This window comes from Pongo abelii, chromosome 20, assembly GCF_028885655.2.
Source record: "Pongo abelii isolate AG06213 chromosome 20, NHGRI_mPonAbe1-v2.0_pri, whole genome shotgun sequence".
Lineage (NCBI taxonomy): Eukaryota > Metazoa > Chordata > Mammalia > Primates > Hominidae > Pongo > Pongo abelii.
The window spans coordinates 18531719-18549762 of NC_072005.2; the positions used below are offsets into that span (position 1 = coordinate 18531719).

Sequence of the window (18044 nt, forward strand, 5' to 3'; positions counted from 1 at the left end):
CTCGGTGCGCGCCCGAGGTGTGACAAGCCCGGCCTGGCTCAGAAAGGGGGCAGGAGCCTCGTGAGAATCTTCCATGAGCATCTTCTGAGGGGATTCCTGTCCCATCTTCTCTGTGTGAACGCCAGTGTGGACAGATGAGGATAGATGATGGAGCCCATGCCACACGGGAAGGGGTGATGGGGACCATGCGTGGCCCCTGCCTGGGACTTCCCTCCCCACACACCCCTCAGCATTAACATCTCCACAGAGGGGAGAGGGTTATAGCACAACTTGGTGTGGGGGGCGCCGGGTACTCTCAAGAGCCCCCACTGTCCAGATGCTGGTCTTGCCTTTTGTAAAAGGACATCAGTGCCCCACTGTGCCGCTGACGCCTGGTGAGAACTCTCAAAAGGAAGCTTCCCTTACGGGAACAGGGATTTCCTGAGAGCCCAGCGATGGACAGAGGGCAGGAGACCCGCTAGGTGCACCCAGAGGCTCAAAAGGAACAGTGGATGTGCAGTGTGTAGTTTTATTTGTTTTTATTTCCATAACACAAGAGAGGAAGCGAAGGGCCAGGGCCGGAGGCATCCCCTGCATGGGTTCGAAGGCTTTCAACCGTCCCGGGTTTGTTTTGAAGGCAATTTTGGGGCCGCGCCCAAGGAAACTCTGCAGGCTGTCAGTCCTGGCGTGAACAGCTTAAAATAAAAATCTCCCGTCTGGTCGCTGCTCAGAGAGGCTCCAAGAAATGCAAAACAAACCCGCCTGGAAAATGCCGCCCTGAGAACCAGAGTTGAAAGATGCCTTCAACACAGACTCTTCCAGGAATCCAGCCAGCTTTGGGACGGCCGTTTCACAAAACCAAAAACACCAAGTAACATTTCCAACCGGACAATTGCCGGTTTTAGCAAGAAAAAGGGGCTTCACCTAAAAGGGAGGGTCGCAAAACACAAAGGGGGTTTCCCCTGGCTCCCGCCTCTTCCTTTCTGAGCAGATCCGTCTGAGACTGTGGAGCAGAATCGCCACCCTGGCAGGAGGGGGCGCAGCAACCCGGTCTGGGTGGGCGCTCACTGTTTGCCCGCCTGTCTGCCAGGCTTCTTCTCTGGCTGGCCTCTGCCTGTGCCCGGGATCCCACCTCGGCCCCGGCCACCAAACACACCTAGAAGACAGAGAGAGGGGGCTGCAGCAGAGCCAGGTGGGTGGGACCTTCAACAGGATCCCAGCGCCCTGAAACTCTAGGCCAGGTCACCTAAGTCCCCAGCCTCAGCTTCCTCATGTGTGAAGTAGGGACTGAGGGTGCTCTGGATCTCCTCCGTGGGGCAGAGCATCTGAGGAAGGCAGGAACTCCAGGGCATCCTCATTATGGGACTAGACCCAGCCCCCAGGGATGCAGGGGGGGACTAGGCGACAGAGGACACTAAGTAACATTGGGGACTGGGGCAGGCTTCCTAAAGGACAAAGCCAGAAGGGCTTCCTGGAGGAGGAGGAGGTAGGAGAGGTGTGGAGCAGAGACCAGGGCAGTAGGCCAGGCTGGGGGCTTCCTGGGGGGGGCCTCCCATGCTCCAGGACCACCCACAGCCCCTCATCTACCTGCCAGGAGGAAAACAGAAAGAGGGATTTCTGTGTATCCAGCCCCAGGGATGGGGAAGGGGAGGGGACTCCCCAGCAGGCCTGAGGCCACAGAGATAGACCATGAGGACAAATGACATTTTCCATGAAGCCCCTAAGGTGAGAGCACGTGGCCACTGGGGAGGTGATGGGGGGGTCCCAGGAGATGAGGGCCCCAGGGACTGAGTGGATGCTACAGTGGCGCCTACAGTAATCCTGAGCAGGCTGCACGCAGGGCACGCCTGTCCCCACACCCTCTGTGTGCCCAGCACCTCTTCACGCCACCCCCACCACAGGCCAGGCCTGGACGCAGCAGGCTGGGCAGGCCGGGACCCAACATTGATCCCTCCCTCTCCGTCTCCCTCGGGGACCCCAGCTCTGTGAGTCCTGTCTAGGGAGCCGTTTCAGAGAACTTTCTAGCTGGACGAACGCTTGAGGAAATCAAAGCTGGAGCTTCAAACAGCAGGAGAGGCAAGGCCAGCAAGAGAAGCTGGCCCTGCGGCCCATGTGCTGGGTGCCAGGGGCCAGAGGCCAGCGCTGCAGGCAGCATAGCTCAGGCCCTCCACAGAGCCCGCTCAGAGGCTCAGCCGTGGGCCAGGGAGGTCTGGGGACAGGAGGACTGATCCCAACAGGAACCGGAATCACCGTGTACTCTGCAGACCTGAACCCCGTGAAGGTGGGGTCAGGAGTCCAGATTCAGAGGATCTAAGAGGTCAGGGCTCTCACCAGCCAGGGGCCACCAGGCCCTGTGGGGACAGAGACCAGAGGCCAACGCTGGCCTGGGCCACCAACCTCCCCTCTCACCAGGCAGGACCAGCTGTGCCAGGGTGCACGGCCTGGTGGGGGTTACTGCGAGGCTGCTATCTGCACCCCGTGGCCCCGTGGCTTCCTGCAGAGCAGCCAGAGAAAACCCCCTCCTTCCCTAGGTAGGACCCGAACCACTCTCTCAACAACCTTGACCCCAAGTACTGGGAAGGAGCCAGGCCTGGGACCCCAGAGGCCCCACCCACCCTGAGATCCCCAAAGCTCCCTGCCTGGAGTACTATCCCTGCCCCTCCCTCGGGCTCACTCCTGACCACCTCGTGAGCCTGCACTCAGAATTGGCGCCTGGGGCCTTCCGGGGGCAGCCATGCCGTGCTGCAAGCCCCCAGGCTGGCACCTGAGCCCAGCACACACGCAGTACCCACGGATGGAAGAAGCAAAGCCCAGGTCCCCCCAAGAACACAGAGCTGGGGACAGAGAGGTGAGGAGGGGCAGGGGCTACAGATGGCCCCTGGGCCTAACAAATGGAATTTTATGCCAATTCATCATCTCTGGTGGGGGCAGGCGACCTTGGCTCTGGATGGAGCCACGGCAGGGAAAGGGCCCCACGCCAGGTCCCAAGTGGAGTTGCCAGCGGCCTGGACAGATGGGCACCACCAGACCCTCTCAGAGGGGAAACTGAGGCTTAGGGAGGTGACTTGATGTGCCCTGAGGACCGCCAGGAGGTGCAGTGAGAGGAGGGCTGAGTCCCAGGTCTCAGGGCTCCTCTGCCTGGGCCTCGGCTCATGGCCAAGGACCAGGAGGGGGGCCCGGGAGAGTCGGGAGGCTCCGAGGCAGCGCTTGCGAGGGCACCAGCCAAGAAGGCCAACCCCAAGAAGGAGGGATGCCGCATGTGGCTATCTTCCCACCCCAGGTACATCCACTGGAGAGGGGAGACCCACCTCGGCCAGCGCCGCCCATGCCGCGGCCTTTCTGCTGCTTCTGCTGCTGCAGGCCCCCGCGGCCGCGGCCCTTGGCCACCACCTCCTCCTTGACCATGTCGATGATCTCGTCGGGAATGCGCAGGTACTTGATGGTGCTGCCGCGGATGTAGCACTCGGGCATCCGCCAGAACTTGTCCCCATCCTGCGGGGAAGGGGAGCAGGTTACTAACTTATCACCAGGCCGTCTGGCCCAGCCCTGGGAGCGGGGTCTCAGATCTGCGGGAGGCCCTGCAGATCCCACCCAGCCTGCACCCTGTACCACCCCTGCAAGCTGCACAGTCTCAGTCCCGGGACATACATGGCAAGGGGTCCACCCTGCAGGCAGGATCTCTCCTGACCCCAGGCAATCCTTCACCCAGGAGCAAGGGTGGGTGCGGTAGGCGCAGCCCCCGCTGTGCACGCACAAGGAAGATTGGCTCCTATCCTCTGTCCGTGGGCCTGGCTCAGGAGTGGCTGACTGGGGCTCCCTCCAGCCTGGGATGGGGCTCTCTCTGGTTGGGGTTCTTCACCTGCAGCCCGAAGCCCAGAGCGGGTGGGGGCCTCCCTGTGCACCAGACACAGCTGAAGCCCAGCTACTCCTCCTCCTGCCCCAGCCCCACCTCACTTCTGGAAGCCTCTCTATGTGCCCTGACTCATTCATTCATCCAAGTATCTCCTGACTGGGCCTGAGCTGGGTGCAGGGACATGCGAGCAAGCTACAGGCCTAGTGTGGTGGGTGAAGAGGGGTGGGGAATGGGGGGACTTGGGTCCTGCCAGGGTGGCTCAAGGGCGGCTCCCAGCAATGCCAGTTTTAGGAGAGCTAACCGAGACTGGAGAAATGGGGGTCTTGCAAAGTCACAGACTCATGCTGCAATGCCTCCGAGGCCCCCACTGGGACAGATCGAGGGATTAGCAGGGGCCAGGGCCATTCCTACCGTATCAGTTTCCCAGCCCCGCCCCACCGCCCAGGTTCCTGGACAGACCCACGCACGACGCCTGGATGGCCTTTGCCCCCGATGCCCTTTAAAGTCAGATCACAGTATCTTCCAGCTTGGAACCCACCCAGGGCCCCCTCTGGCCTGGGGGCAAGGTCTAAGAACCTCAGCAGGGCTCTCTAGGGCCTGAGATCCTGCCCCGCCCTGGCGGTCCTCTCCCAGCCCAACGACACTCCCTCCAGATGGAACTTTCTGTTTCCAGAACACATGCCATGGGCTTACCCCCAGAACTTTGCACGCGGTTTTCCCACTTCTCATCTGGCTAACTTTGGCCCCCAAAAGGCCTTACCTGCCCGAATCCCCAAGTCCTCCTGTCAGACACTCTCCTCCACACCTGGGTGGGTGTGGCCTGGCCTAGCACTGGGCGGGGAGGAACAGCCCCTTTGGGTGCTCACTCTCCCAGGAACCCCTCAAGGGCTCGTGGGGCAGACACACTATGGTTCTGTGGGGGCTCAGGGCCTGGGCAGGTGGCTTGGCGCCCAGCTCTCCCAGGCAGGGCCCAGAGGCTTCCTCGTGCAGGAACCTGGGCAGGGCCTGAGCTCACTGCAGTGAGGCCCCTGCCTCCTGCCCATAGCGCTCCAGAGGTCTCTCAGCCCGGGGTCTCTGTATCCTGCGGCCTGCCTCTGAGGGAGGGAGGGCCCCACTTAGATGGGGACGATGTGAGTTCCCATCGCCTCTCCTCCCAGCCACATGTAACGGCAGCATCACCGCCCGGCCACAGAGGCAGGTTGCTCAGCGAAAGCCACCCGTCCACTCGAAGCTGGAGGCAGAGGCCAAACCAACCCCTGGAGACCACGCAGCCTCTGAATTAACAGGCTTCTCATATCTAGGACCTGGAGGTGTCCACAAGACCACACATGCTCATGCACGCAACACACCTGGTGATTCCAATGCCGGAAGTGGACAGAGCCCCGCTGGCCGCAGATGGGAAGCACGCGGTTCTGCACCAAGGCACCATCCGACAGAGCCAGACTGGACCCACCCACACGCCCTCCAACAAGCTATGGCACGAAACCCAGCAAGTAGCTCCTAGAGCTTCTAGCGCTGCTGCACAGCAGCCTCACCACCTGTCCCCACCCCGCCCAGCCCTGTGCTGATGAGAGGCCCAGTCCCAGGTGGGGGTGGCGGTCAGGGCAAGATACGGCCACTTCAGGAAGAAGCGCCTCCCCCCTTGAGCCCTGTTGTCCTGTCAAGGTGACCCCAGGCAGGCACTCCAAGCTCCCCAGCAGTTTCCTCCCTATACCATGGGGGGGCTGTCACCCACAGGGAGACAAGATAGATGGGGTCAGGGAAGGTTGGTGGGAGGAGTCCAAGGGAGCCCCTGCCTTCAGCACCATCCCTGACCTCCTCCTCAGTGCTCTGTGGGTCATCCCAGGGGCAGGGAAGGCCCGTGACGTCAGGGGAACCATCTTCCAGCCCCGGCCGACCCAGCAGCGTTCCTAGCCAGGCACTTCCCGGTCTTGGGCTCTGGCTGGTGGCTCCTGGCCCACCAGGCCCTGGCGCTGCTCCTGCCCACTGTGACCTGGGCATCCCGGACATCCCAGGGCCACATTACCATGGCCCGCAGAGTCCAGGTAACATCCAGGCTGGACTAAAGGCAGCAGAGTCCGGGAGTCTCGGGCCTCCCCTGGAGGGGGCTGCCCCAACCTGAGCCACAGGGAGTCCCCAGGCCTAGGTCCTTCCAGGTCAGGGGTGGCACCAACAGACACACAGCAGGAAAGTCTCCCACAGGGTCAAAGTCCAGGGCACACTGGGGGACTTGGTGGCATAGCCCACCCTGCCTTGTCCCTCCCGACTGACCCCTGGCAGGACGAGCAGTCCTAGGCGGCCTCCCTCACTGACTCCTCCCATGAGGCCCAGGGAGGGAGGGAGGGAGGAGGCTGAGTGTGCACCCCCTGCATCCCACCCCCGTTGGTGGGCACAGCACCCACCCTGGACGTGCAGATGACTTCTCGCAGGTTAATGTTCATCCAGTTGTCGCAGCTCACCAGGTGTCCATTGTACGTCTCCCCATTTTTCAGCTCCACCAACTAGAAGAGAGACAGGCCAGAGGTTGGCTGTAGCCCTGGAGCCCTGCGCCATGGGCCCCCTGGGAGGTGTAGCTCTGCCCTGAGACGGACCACCACCTCCGGGCCTCAGCCCACAGCTCCCAGACCCCTAAATGGCCTTCCTTACAGGCGACAGGCTCTGCCTCCGCTATACACTTCGCTGGCGGTTAGACAGTCTATCATGATGCCAACCTTTGTGCAATTAAAAAATGATACTGGGCTGGGCACGGTGGCTCACGCCTGTAATCCCAGCACTTTGGGAGGCCGAGGCAGGCAGATCATGAGGTCAAAAGATTGAGACCATCCTGACCAACATGGTGAAACCCCATCTCTACTAAAAATGTAAAAATTAGCTGGGCATGGTGGTGTGCGCCTGTAGTCCCAGCTGCTTGGGAGCCTGAGGCAGGAGAACTGTTTGAACCCAGGAGGCGGAGGTTGCAGTGAGTTGAGATAGGTGGAGGTTGCAGTGAGCTGAGATCGCACCACTGCACTCCAGCCTAAGCAACAGAGTGCCACTTGGTCTTAAAAAAAGAAAAAACTAAGAAACACAGAAATGTTTAAAGGAATAAGTGAGACAATGGTGATGGTGGCCACTGATCCACGGTGGCTGGGGGCCAGGTGGGCACAGTTGGGCTGGTCCTGGCAGGCACCCCCACAACACCAGATATTTGGGCTTCGGTGTTCCACAAATGCTGTTTTTTACTGCAATAATTACTCATCTATTTTGGTATGTTTTGAAAACAAAGATAAGTAGCACATCATTCTGAAGATATGCTGCTGTTAGGAAAAGACTGAGATTTTTTGGTGTCTTTTATGAGACAGGGTCTTGCTCTGTTGCCCAGGCTGGAGTGCAGTGTCGTGATCATGGCTCACTGCAGCCTCAACCTCCTGGGCTCAAGGCATCCTCCCACCTCAGTTTCCCTAGTAGCTGAGACTATAAGCGCACACTACCACACGTGGTTAATTTCCTTTCCTTTTGTAGAAGTGGGGTCTCACTGTTGCCCAGACTGGTCCCAAACTCCTGGGCTCAAGTGATCCTCCTGTCTTGGCCTCCCGGAGTGCTGGGATTATAGGCATTAGCCACCGCACTCAGTCCAAGGCTGAGTTTTTCTTTTGAGATGAAGTCTCTCTGTTGTTGCTCAGACTGGAGTGCAATGGTGTGATCTCAGCTCACCGCGACTTCTGCCTCCCAGGTTCAAGTGATTCTCCTGCCTCAACCTCCCAAGTAGCTGGGATTACAGGCGCCTGCCATCACACCCAGCTAATTTTTTAGTAGAGACGGGAAGCTCCACCTCCCGGGTTCATGCCATTCTCCTGCCTCTGCCTTCCAAGTAGCTGGGACTACAGGTGCCCGCCATCACGCCCGGCTAATTTTTTTGTATTTTTTGTAGAGACGGGGTTTCACCATGTTAGCCAGGATGGTCTCAATCTCCTGATCTCATGATCTGCCCGCCTTGGCCTCCCAAAGTGCTGGGATTACAGGCATGAGCCACCACACCCAGCCAATATTATCATTTTTTGGAGACAGGGTCTCATTGTCACCCAGCGACCTGCAACCTCAAACGCCTCAGGCTCAGGTGATCCTCCTGCCTTAGGCTCCCAGCTAACTGGAACCACAGGTGCACGCCACTACACCCAGCTAATTTTTACATTTTATGGAGAGACGTGGTTTCTCCATGTTGCCCAGGCTGGTCTCCGAACTCCTGGGCTCAAGCCATCCTCTAGCCTTAGCCTCCCAAAGTGCTGGAATTATAGGCCTGAGCCACCACACCCAACCTGAAGTTCTTTTTATTTTTTTAAGTGACAGGGTCTTGCTATATTGCCCAGGTTGGATTTGAACTCCAGGGCTCAAGTGATCCTTCCACCTCATTAATTTTCTTTTTCTTTTTTTAGAGACAAGTTCTCACTCTCTCGCTCAGACTAGAACGCAGTGGTATGATCATAGCTCACTGCAGCCTCAAACTCCTGGGATCAGTCAATTCTCTTGCCTCAGTCTCCTGAATAGCTGTGACTATAGGCACACACCACCTCATCTGGCTAAATTTTAAGTTTTTCTTCTTGCCCAGGCTGATCTTGAACTCTGAGCTCAAGCGACCCTCCTGTCTCGGCCTCCCAAAGTGCTGGGATTACAGGCGCGAGCCACTGCAACTGGCCCATTAAATTTTTAATAAGTATGTATTTATTACTCTTACAAGCAGCAAAAATGACAGGAGTGTGGACACTCCTGGGGAGGGAGAAGAGAGCGAGCTGCCATGCTGGTGGCCAGGCAGGCCAGGAAGCCGTCTGCTCAGCCACCGCCCCTGTGCTGAGGCTGGCACCCTCTCAAACAGGCTGTCCCAAACCACTGAGTACTCACCATGGGGTGATTCTGAGCCGTCTTCAGCAGTGACAAGGGAAGCTGAAAGGCAAATAAAGCCACATGATTTGTCTGTTTGACCAGCGCCTGGGAGCTCTGGTCTTGAGTCTCACCCACGACTCGTAGACGGTGCGGTGCGGTTGAGGGGGCACAGGAGTGCGTGTCAATCACCCCCCTGCCGGAAATGCCATTTCCTCACTCTGCCCAGCCCCGGAACACACACCTGCCTCTCAGATTAGGAAGAAAAGCCTCACACACCCTCCCTACTCCCGTAGGTGGCCACCACCTGCTCTTGGTGCTGAACACTCTGGTCAAATTTTTTTTTTTTTTTTTTTTGAGACGGAGTCTCACTCTGTCACCCAGGCTGGAGTGCAGTGGCATGATCACGGCTCACTGCAACCTCCACCTCCCGTGTTCAAGCCTCACAAGCAGCTTGCCTCAGCCTCTCAGCCTCCCAAGCAGCTGGGGACAACAGGCATGCATCACCACACCCAGAAAATTTTTGTATTTTTAGTAGAGGCGGGGTTTCACCATGTTGACCAGGCTAGTCTCAAACTCCAGACCTCAGGTGATCCACCCGCCTCGGCTTCCCAAAGTGCTGGGATTACAGGCATGAGCCACCGTGCCTACCCTAATGCTTGTATTTTAAGCTCAAACTGGTATCTCTGAGATGCATCCATGTTGATGAGGTTACTCTGAGTATGGAGCTGAGGACACTACAGCTTGGAAACCGAGGAACTTGCCCAGTACTATGGAGCTAGGAGGAGACAGAGCTGGCCTGGTCCTGTCTGTCTGAAGCAAGCACAAGCCCATGCCTTGCAGGGCAGCCCCAACTGGCCCAAGACTGACACCGCCAGCTCCCACTGCAGGGGTCAATCCCATCAGAGAAGGCCACATCTGAGCTGGTTTTATTTTTACTTTTTTAGATGAAGTCTTGCTCTAAAAATACAAAACTTTGCTGGGCATGGTGGCGCACATCTGTAGTCCCAGCTACTTGGGTGCTGAGGCAGGAGGATTGCTTGAGCCTGGGAAGCAAGCCTGTCACCCAGGCTGGAGTGCAGTGGTGTGATCTTGGCTCACTGCAACTTCCACCTCCTGGGTTCAAGTGATCCTCCCGCCTCAGCCTCCCAAGTAGCTGGGATTATAGGGGTGCGCCACCATGCCCAGCTAATTTTTGTATTTTTAGTAGAGACGGGGTTTCTCCATGTTGGCCAAGCTGGTCTTGAACTCCTGACCTCAAATGATCTGCTTGCCTGGTCCTCCCAAAGGGCTGGAGTAACAGCATGAGCCATCACCCCCCGCCTGAACTGGGTTTTTTTTTGAGACAGAGTCTCGCTCTGTTGCCCAGGTGGAGTGCAGTGGCACGATCTCGGCTCACTGCAAGCTCTGCCTCCCGGGTTCATGCCATTCTTCTGCCTCAGCCTCCCGAGTAGCTGGGACTTACAGGCGCCCGCCACCACACCCGGCTTTTTTTTTTTTTTGTATTTTTAGTAGAGACAGGGTTTCACCATGTTAGCCAGGATGGTCTCAATCTCCTGACCTCGTGATCCGCCTGCCTTGGCCTCTCAAAGTGCTGGGATTACAGGCGTGAGCCACCGCGCCTGGCCCTGAACTGGGTTTTCAAAGACAGGAAGTCACCAGGTAAGGTGAACTTTCAAGATTTTTTTTTTTTGGTGGCGACAGGGTTTTACTATATTGCCCAAGCTGGTTTTGAACTCTTGGCCTCAGGGAATCCTCCCAGCTCAAGCTCTCAAGTAGCTGGAATTATAGGTATGCACCACCACGCCTGGTTTCAAGATGTTTTTTTCCATCATTACTGAATTTCTTTATTATGTCAAGTACGTAGTATTTCTATTACTGGGGGGAAAATCAACTTTCATTTTGGAAACAAAAAACTCAACTCGTACACTGGGAGCTGCCTCGGGTGACGCAGGGCTGTGCCTGGGTGCGGGGTCCTATAACATGCCCGTTCTAGTACTGCCATGAGGAAGGCCCGAGCACCAAGGGGCCCTGATAACGAGACAGTGCCTCACGGGACAGAGGCTTCACCTAGCCCTGTCCTGGTGACTGGAATTCCAGGTGGCCCTGACCCCAGATGCCTTTGCTGGGAGTCCTGCCCTGGCCACCACCCTAATCCACAGGGTGGCTGCTTTTCCAGGGGGTGTGAACTTGAAGGCCTCTTCCCGTGGAGGCCGGAAATGGCCCTCAACCCTGGCGGGGTGGCTCCTCCATGAAAGGAAGGGGTTGGGGAGGGAATCCTACATCCCACAGCCCCTTCCTGAGAAGAGCTGCCCAGGGGAGGTCGGTGCCAGCAGGAAGCCAGGCCCAAGCCCACTTCCTGCACCGGCTTCCTGGAAGAGCCAGATAAGGGGGAAGAAGGGGCCATGTGGCCCTGGGGCAGCTGCTTGGAGAGGCAGGGGAGGAGGGCTGCGGGCGGCTGGGTGTGCGTCTGACTGGGTGCCACCAGCCACAGAGAAAACACATGAGCCACAGACTGGCACACGGGTCCCATGCCCAGGTCGCCCTTTACTGTGAAGAAGCCGTGGGTTTTCCTCAGCAAGCCTGTTTTCTTTCTCTAGTCCGTAACAGGAACGGGACCTCGGACCTCCTCCTGGATCACCAGGGAAGGGGCAAAGGTCAGGCTAGCCCTTAAAGGCCCACCTCTCATTCTGCAGAAGACGCGCTAGCGCCCACAGCAGAAGTGACCTGCCCAGGGACATCCAGCAAGGCCCTGGCAAAGCTGCCCAGAGGCAGATGCCCTACTGTCAGCAGGTGGCCTGTAGTCACACCTTCCATGCCAGTGGCAGACCCTCTCCGGCCACCACCTGGTCTCAGCGACCAATAGCACAGCCTGGGAGGACCCACGGCCTCCTAGCCTGTCACCTGCAGTCCCATCCAAAAATCAGCAGAAAGAACATCTGAGAAACAAAGAGAGCTGGTGGGATAGCCACGGCGGCTCTCACCTATAATCTCGGCACTTTGGGAGGCTGAGGCGGGCAGATCACCTGAGGTCAGGAGTTCCAGACCAGCCTGGCCAACATGGCAAAACCCCATCTCTACTAAAATACAAAAATTAGCTGGGCGTGGTGGCAGGCGCCTGTAATCCCAGCTACTCAGGAGGCTGAGGCAGGAGAATGGCTTGAAACCGGAGGCAGAGGTTGCAGTGAGCCAAGATTACGCCACTGCACTCCAGCCTGGGCAACAGAGCGAGACTGTCTCAAAAAAAAAAAACAAAAACAAAAGAAAGACTGGCTAGGCGCTGTGGCTCATGCCTGTAATCCCAGCACTTTGGGAGGCCGAGGTGGGTGGATCACGAGGTCAGGAATTCGAGACCAGCCTGGCCAATATGGCGAAACCCCATCTCTACTAAAAATACAAAAATTAGCCAAGCATGGTGGTGCACACCTGTAGTCCCAGCTACTTGGGAGGCTGAGGCAGAAGAATCGCTTGAACCCAGGAGGCAGAGGCTGCAGTGAGCTGAGATCGTGCCACTGCACTCCAGCCTGGGTGACAGTGACACTTTGTCTCAAAAAAAAAAAAAAAAAAAAACCCAAATAGGGTTGGTGCAGACCCACTCACAACGCTCCCCAGGCCGGCTATAGAGTCAAGGCAGAGAGGCTCTGCCACACTGGCCGCCACACCCATTCCTGCCACCTGACCTTTGCTTCTGCTATTGCCTCTGCCTGGGGTGACCTTCCCCAGACCTTCCCGTGGCTGCTGAAACGTCACCTCCTTTGGCCAGGCCCTCTTAATGGCCACCCTCTGCCTCATGGGTGTTTGTTTCCATCATAGGATGCAGCCAGTCTTTAATTACCTTGTTTATTACCTGTGTCCCTCGCTAGACTGGAACACTCAAAGTGGGTGTGGACTTTGTCCACGGCCAAGCACAAGGCCAGGCACATGAGAGGGACTCGGTAAATATTTGCTGAATAAATACACGAGAAAAATGCACACACCACCCAGGGCGGCATGCAGGGAAGGCAGAACACTCGCCCCACCCCACAGGTAGGGAAGGAGTGGCTGCGGGACAGGGAGCTGCCTGACTCCCAGGCCCTCCAAGGCTGCAATGGCCTGGGGCTGTGACCATATATCTTGATTTCTCCTACATTCTCATCTCCAAAGTCTGTTGGAGAAAGAGGTCAGAGGAAGGGGTGGATCCTCAAAATCTTAAGATACATCAAAGTGCCAGGTGAGGCCGGGCACAGTGGCTAGCGCCTGTAATCACAGCACTTTGGGAGGCTGAGGTGGGAGGATCGCTTGAGCCCAGGAGTATGAGACCAGCTTGGGCAACACAGCAAGATTTTGTCTCTACAAAAAATGTAAAAATTAGCCAGGTTTAGTGACGCATGCCTGTGGTTCCAGCTACTTGGGAGGCTGAGGTGAGGTGCGAGGATCACTTGGGCCGGTGAGGTTGAGGCTGCAGTGATTGTGCCACTGCACTCCAGCCTGGATGACAGAGTGAGAGCTCAGCTCCAAAAAACAAAAAAAGTGCAGAGTGCAGTGGCTCACGCCTGTAATCACAGCCACTTTGAGAGGCCAAGGTGGGTGGATCACCTGAGGTCAGGGGTTCAAGACTAGCCTGGCCAACATGGTGAAACCCAATCTCTACTGAAAATACAAAAATTATCCAGGTGTGGTGGTGCGTGCCTGTAATCCCAGCTACTTGGGAGGTTGAGGTAGGAGAATCGCTCTCTCTGAGAGGTGGAGGTTGCAGTGAACTGAGACTGCACCACTGCACTTCAGCCTGGGCGACAAAACAAGACCCTGTCTCAAAAAAATAAATAAAATGAAATAGAAAAAGAAAAAAGTGCCAAGTGTGATGGGAGAGGCCCCACCCTGGTTTAGGGAAGGTCACAAGAAAATTCAGAAAAGAGAATTCCTTTCTCTGGGCTTTCTTGGAGCATCTGGAATCTGGTTCTCAGGTCTAGATCCACAAGGACCTAAACCCAGTGCCTCCTAATTCAGGAAGCTGTCCAGGACTGCCCATCCCGGCTGCTAACCTAGGCCACTCCTTCTGGCCCTGCCCTGACGACAGGGAACTGGAAGTGTGTATCCTGTGATGCCTTGTCCATTCCCGGCCACTCCTCCAGGAAACAGCTGGACAGCCAGGACCCTGGATGTTCAGAAGGTGGGAAGGGGCTGAATGAATGAGTTCATACTTTGCCCACACACCGTTCTACACACTGGGAATCTGGTCAGAAGAAAAACGAAGATCCTGCTTCCACAAAACTTAACACAGGGATGGATCCTTCCAGCTCTGCCCAGTCTTACATGCCAACTCTGCCCTCTAAGTACACGGCAGAGAGGGACAGGCTCTCTGAATCCTTGCACTTGAAATCGCCTTTGCAAAAATCGTTAACTGAGGAAATTATGACAGTGAAAAGAGATCAGACCTAACCGACTCCATCGTGCTTCTAACCCTTACGCCATTCTTGCTTATTCCTGGGCCTAGGCCGAACTAACGTTGGGAAGGGATTTAGTTTATAGTTTGACTCTGGAACAAAACTGGTAATAGCCCTTTCCCGAAAAGACCCTCTTCTTGCCTGGGGACCAGTCTGTCTTTGTAGGACTAACAAATAAGCTACAACATTAGAAATTACCATTTAGGGGTCATACAGCCTCTGGCTGCAAGAGTCTGAACCTCCCCAAATTGCTCCTTGGGATAACATCACTATTATAAAATCTAAGATCAGTGCTTGAGATATTTTGCAGACCCTGTACTTGACGGATCAGCTGACACTACCCAGACCAGTAATCTGGCTCAACCAGTCCTGCGATCCCACCCAGCAACAGAAGACAGCAAGAAAACCTCACTTCAACACCCCTGTCAATGACTCCATCTCCAACCTCAGGAAGCTCCAACCAATCAGCACTCCCCACTTCCTGAGCCCCCACCCGCCAAATTATCTTTAAAAACTCGGATCCCCTAATGCTCAGGGGAGACTGATTTGAGCAATAATGAAACTCCCGTCTCCTGCACAGCTGGCTCTGTGTGAAATACTCTTTCTCCATTGCAATTCTCCTGTCTTGATAAATCGGCTCTGTCTAGGAACCAGGCAAGGTGAACCCGTTGGGTGGTTACACACCGACCAGCCGGATTTAGGGAGTTCTTACTAATCCACAGTTCTGATGCAGCCACCCCTGGGGGACGGACCCTCCTGGTTACTGAATCTCCCACTGTCTCACAGAGTTTGGAAGTCACATCCCCAACAAGGGCCTTGGTTTCTCATTGAAAAAAGAAGGGCCAGATGCTGATGAGCCAGGAAACCCCCAGCTCTGAATTCCTCTTCCGATCTGCACACTGGGGGACACGGGCACTTTCTAGCCTAGATCCAGAACTTCCAGAATCATAAACAATGTGGCCCTGCAGAGACCTGGGCCGCAATTTTTCCTTCTTTGTAATGGGAGAATGTACTTTGTCCACCCCTGGCTCAAGACGCCCCCTTCCGCTGGAATGACATGCTATGTGACCCAAGGAGAAACACCACACCCCAGCACCAGGCCTGCTTTTCAGCCAGAAAACAAGAGGCCTAGGAGGCTGTGCTGCTAGCATCTTGCAAACTCTGAAATTCCTAAAACTAAGTTTCACAACTCAGACTGGCCCCCTACTTCCCAGCACTCTAGTTTTCAATCAGGGAAGTCAGACTGGGCCCGAAGCGTAAGGGACCCCTTCCCAGCCCAAAAACTCTCTGCTGCATCTGGCGGATCCCCACCCTTTTTTTACTTCAGTTTCCCCCCCTGCAAACTGGGAAAACTAACTAAGGGGAGGCCACTGTACTGTGGATACAAGTCCGTGCAACCCTAAAGCCCAGACACGAACGTGGTTGAGCCACCTGCAGTCTCCAGCCTCAGTTTCCCAGCCTCGTGCCGGGGGGCGGGACTCGAGGCTCGGACCTTACATTCGCCCCGCGCCAACCCAGCCCACAGCGCCCGCCCGCAGGGCTCCCCCGACTGCTGTTCCCGCCTCCCGGTGAGACCCCGCCGTTGCCCTGCCCTCACCATGGTGCCGGCGGGGACCGGGCTCGCCGGCCACTTCCGCCGCCGCCGCTGCACACGCTCCCGGCGGTCGTCGCCGCGCCGCGCGCCACTAAGCTGAAAGAAAGTGGCAGAGACGCAAGCCAGTCAGCACCGGGCTCGAAGGGCTGTCAACCAATCCACGCGGAGCAGGGCGGGGCCCGCTGGGCGAAAGGGGCGGGGCGGGCCGTGTTACCGCCGGAGGCAAGAGGAAGAGAGCCGTAAAGTGCCGCGGCTTGTAATACAAAAGGGGGCGGAGCAACGCGCGCCGGCGCGGGGTGCATTGTGGGGAAACGCGTGCGCAGGTGAAACCTTTGTCGGTCTCCTGGGCTCCACGCTGTGGGCAAAGCCAGTTAATGCCTTTCGTTTGCAGTCGAGAGAGAAATCGAGGCTTCGTGGTGATTGGGACGTGCCTGATGTTGCCCTTCGGACTCCTAGTTTTCTGATTCTGTAATTATCCAGGGAACATCATTTAGTAGGTTGGAATCCTGACCACGACCCTCGGGGCCTCAGTTTGCTCCCTGTAAATAGTAGTGTCTACTCCAAAACGTTGCTTACTATAAGGATGAAATGAATGAAACTATGTAAAAGCACTTAAAACAGCGTCTAGCACATATTAAGTACTTATTACCTACTCTGTGCCTGCTTCTGCTCACAGAAATGAACAAAACACAAAATTCGTGGCCCTCAGGGAGGCAGACAGTAAACAAAGTAAATAGGCGAATGCTATTAATTTCCTGGGGCCTGCTGTAACAAATGCCCACACACTGCGAGTTTTAAAACAACAGAACGTGATTTTCTCACAATTCAGGAGACCAGAATAATGAAATGAGGTTATCAGCAGGGTTGGCTCCCTCTGGAGGCTCTGAGGACAATCTGTGTGTCCTCTGCCTTCTCCTGGGTTCCGGTGGCTGCTGGGAATCCTTGGAGTCCTTGGCTTGTTGATGCAGCCTTCCGCGTTCTGCCTTTGTCGTCACTTGGCCTTCTCTGTGTGTCTCTGAGTCTCAAATATATTTCTCTCTTTTTTTTTTTTTTTTGTAGTAGAGACAGGGTCTCCCTATGTTGTCCAGGCTGGTCTCGAACTCCTGGGGTCAAGCAATCCTCCCTCCTCTGCCTCCCAAAGTGCTGGGATTACAAGCATGAGCCATCAAGCCCAGCCGCTCCTTTTTCTTATAAGGACACTCCTTTCTCTTATTAAGTCCACCATAAATTTCAGGATAATGTCATCTCAAGATCTTTAATTACATCTGCGAAGACCCTATTCTTTTTTTTTTTTGAGATGGAGTCTCATTCTGTCACCCAGGCTGCAGTGCAGTGGTGCGATCTCAGCTCACTGCAGCCCCTCCCTCTTGGGTTCAAGGGATTCTTCTGCCTCAGCCACCCGAGTGGCTAGGATTACAGGCACATGCCACAATGCCCAGCTAATTTTTGTATATTTAGTAGAGACGGGGTTTCACCATGTTGGCCAGGAGCTGGACTCGAACTCCTGACCTCAAGTGATCCTTCCCCCTTGGCCTCCCAAAGTGCTGGGATTCCAGGCATGACTCACCACGCCCAGCCTCGTTTTTTAATGACTGATGCTATTTATTGACATTATTCATAATGTCGAGAGACTGAAAGAAACCCAACGTGACCAAATAATGGAGTAATACAGCTATAAAAAGGAATGAAGACAATCTTCATATACTGACATTGAATGGTGTCTGGATATATTAAGTGAAAAAAAACCAAGGTAGAGAACAGTTTTTACAATATGTCATCTTTTGTGTGCAAAAAGAGAAATACATGCATGTGTATGTGTATATATATTTGCATGTGTGTGTATATATATATACATATATATATATTTTTTACCACACCAAGCACGTGAACCAAATTTGCTTATATTTTTAAATAAGAAATATAAAGTCCAGGCTCAGTGGCTCATGCCTGTAATTACAGCACTTTGGGAGGCCGAGGTGGGTGGATCACCTGAGGTCAGGAGTTTGAGACCAGCCTGGCCAATATGGTGAAACCCCATCTCTACTAAAAATACAAAAAAATTATCTGGGCATGGTGGCGGGCACCTGTAATCCCAGCTACTCCAGAGGCTGAGGCAGGAGAATTGCTTGACCCCGGGAGGTAGAGGTTGCAGTGAGCCGAGATCGTGCCACTGCACTGCAGCCTGGGTGACAGAGCGAGACTCTGTCTCAAAAAAAAAAAAAAAGAAACATAAAAAGTACGAACCAGGCCAGGCGCGGTGGCCCATGCCTGTAATCCCAGCACTCTGAGAGGCTGAGGTGGCTGGACCACTTGAGCCCAGGAGTTCGAGACCAGCTTGGGA

At 55.6% G+C, this 18044-nt stretch overlaps 1 protein-coding gene across 2 annotated transcripts; it reads right to left on the bottom strand.

Moving 5' to 3' along the window:
- Positions 1–494: 494 nt before the first annotated feature.
- On the bottom strand, positions 495–16629 carry LSM4 (LSM4 homolog, U6 small nuclear RNA and mRNA degradation associated). Of its 2 annotated transcripts, XM_002828924.6 has the most exons (7): positions 16526–16629; positions 16034–16169; positions 15707–15799; positions 8708–8749; positions 6235–6333; positions 3288–3471; positions 495–1135 (listed from the first exon to the last, which is right to left on the bottom strand). In XM_002828924.6, exons 3-7 carry the CDS (start codon positions 15707–15709, stop codon positions 1044–1046), a joined length of 420 nt encoding a protein of 139 aa, XP_002828970.1. In that variant the 5' UTR covers positions 15710–15799; positions 16034–16169; positions 16526–16629; the 3' UTR covers positions 495–1043. The 2 variants fall into 2 exon arrangements, with proteins under 2 accessions (XP_002828970.1, XP_063575439.1); XM_063719369.1 differs by lacking the exons at positions 16034–16169; positions 16526–16629 and having other exon boundaries at positions 495–3471.
- Between the last annotated feature and the right edge of the window lie 1415 nt (positions 16630–18044).

Coding starts and splice junctions, on each gene's coding strand:
- LSM4 (XM_063719369.1), bottom strand. Junction 6,334..8,707: donor CGGCTCAGAATCACCCCATG/GTGAGTACTCAG, acceptor TCTCTCTTCTAG/TTGGTGGAGCTGAAAAATGG. Junction 3,472..6,234: donor AAGTCATCTGCACGTCCAGG/GTGGGTGCTGTG, acceptor CCTTCCCCGCAG/GATGGGGACAAGTTCTGGCG.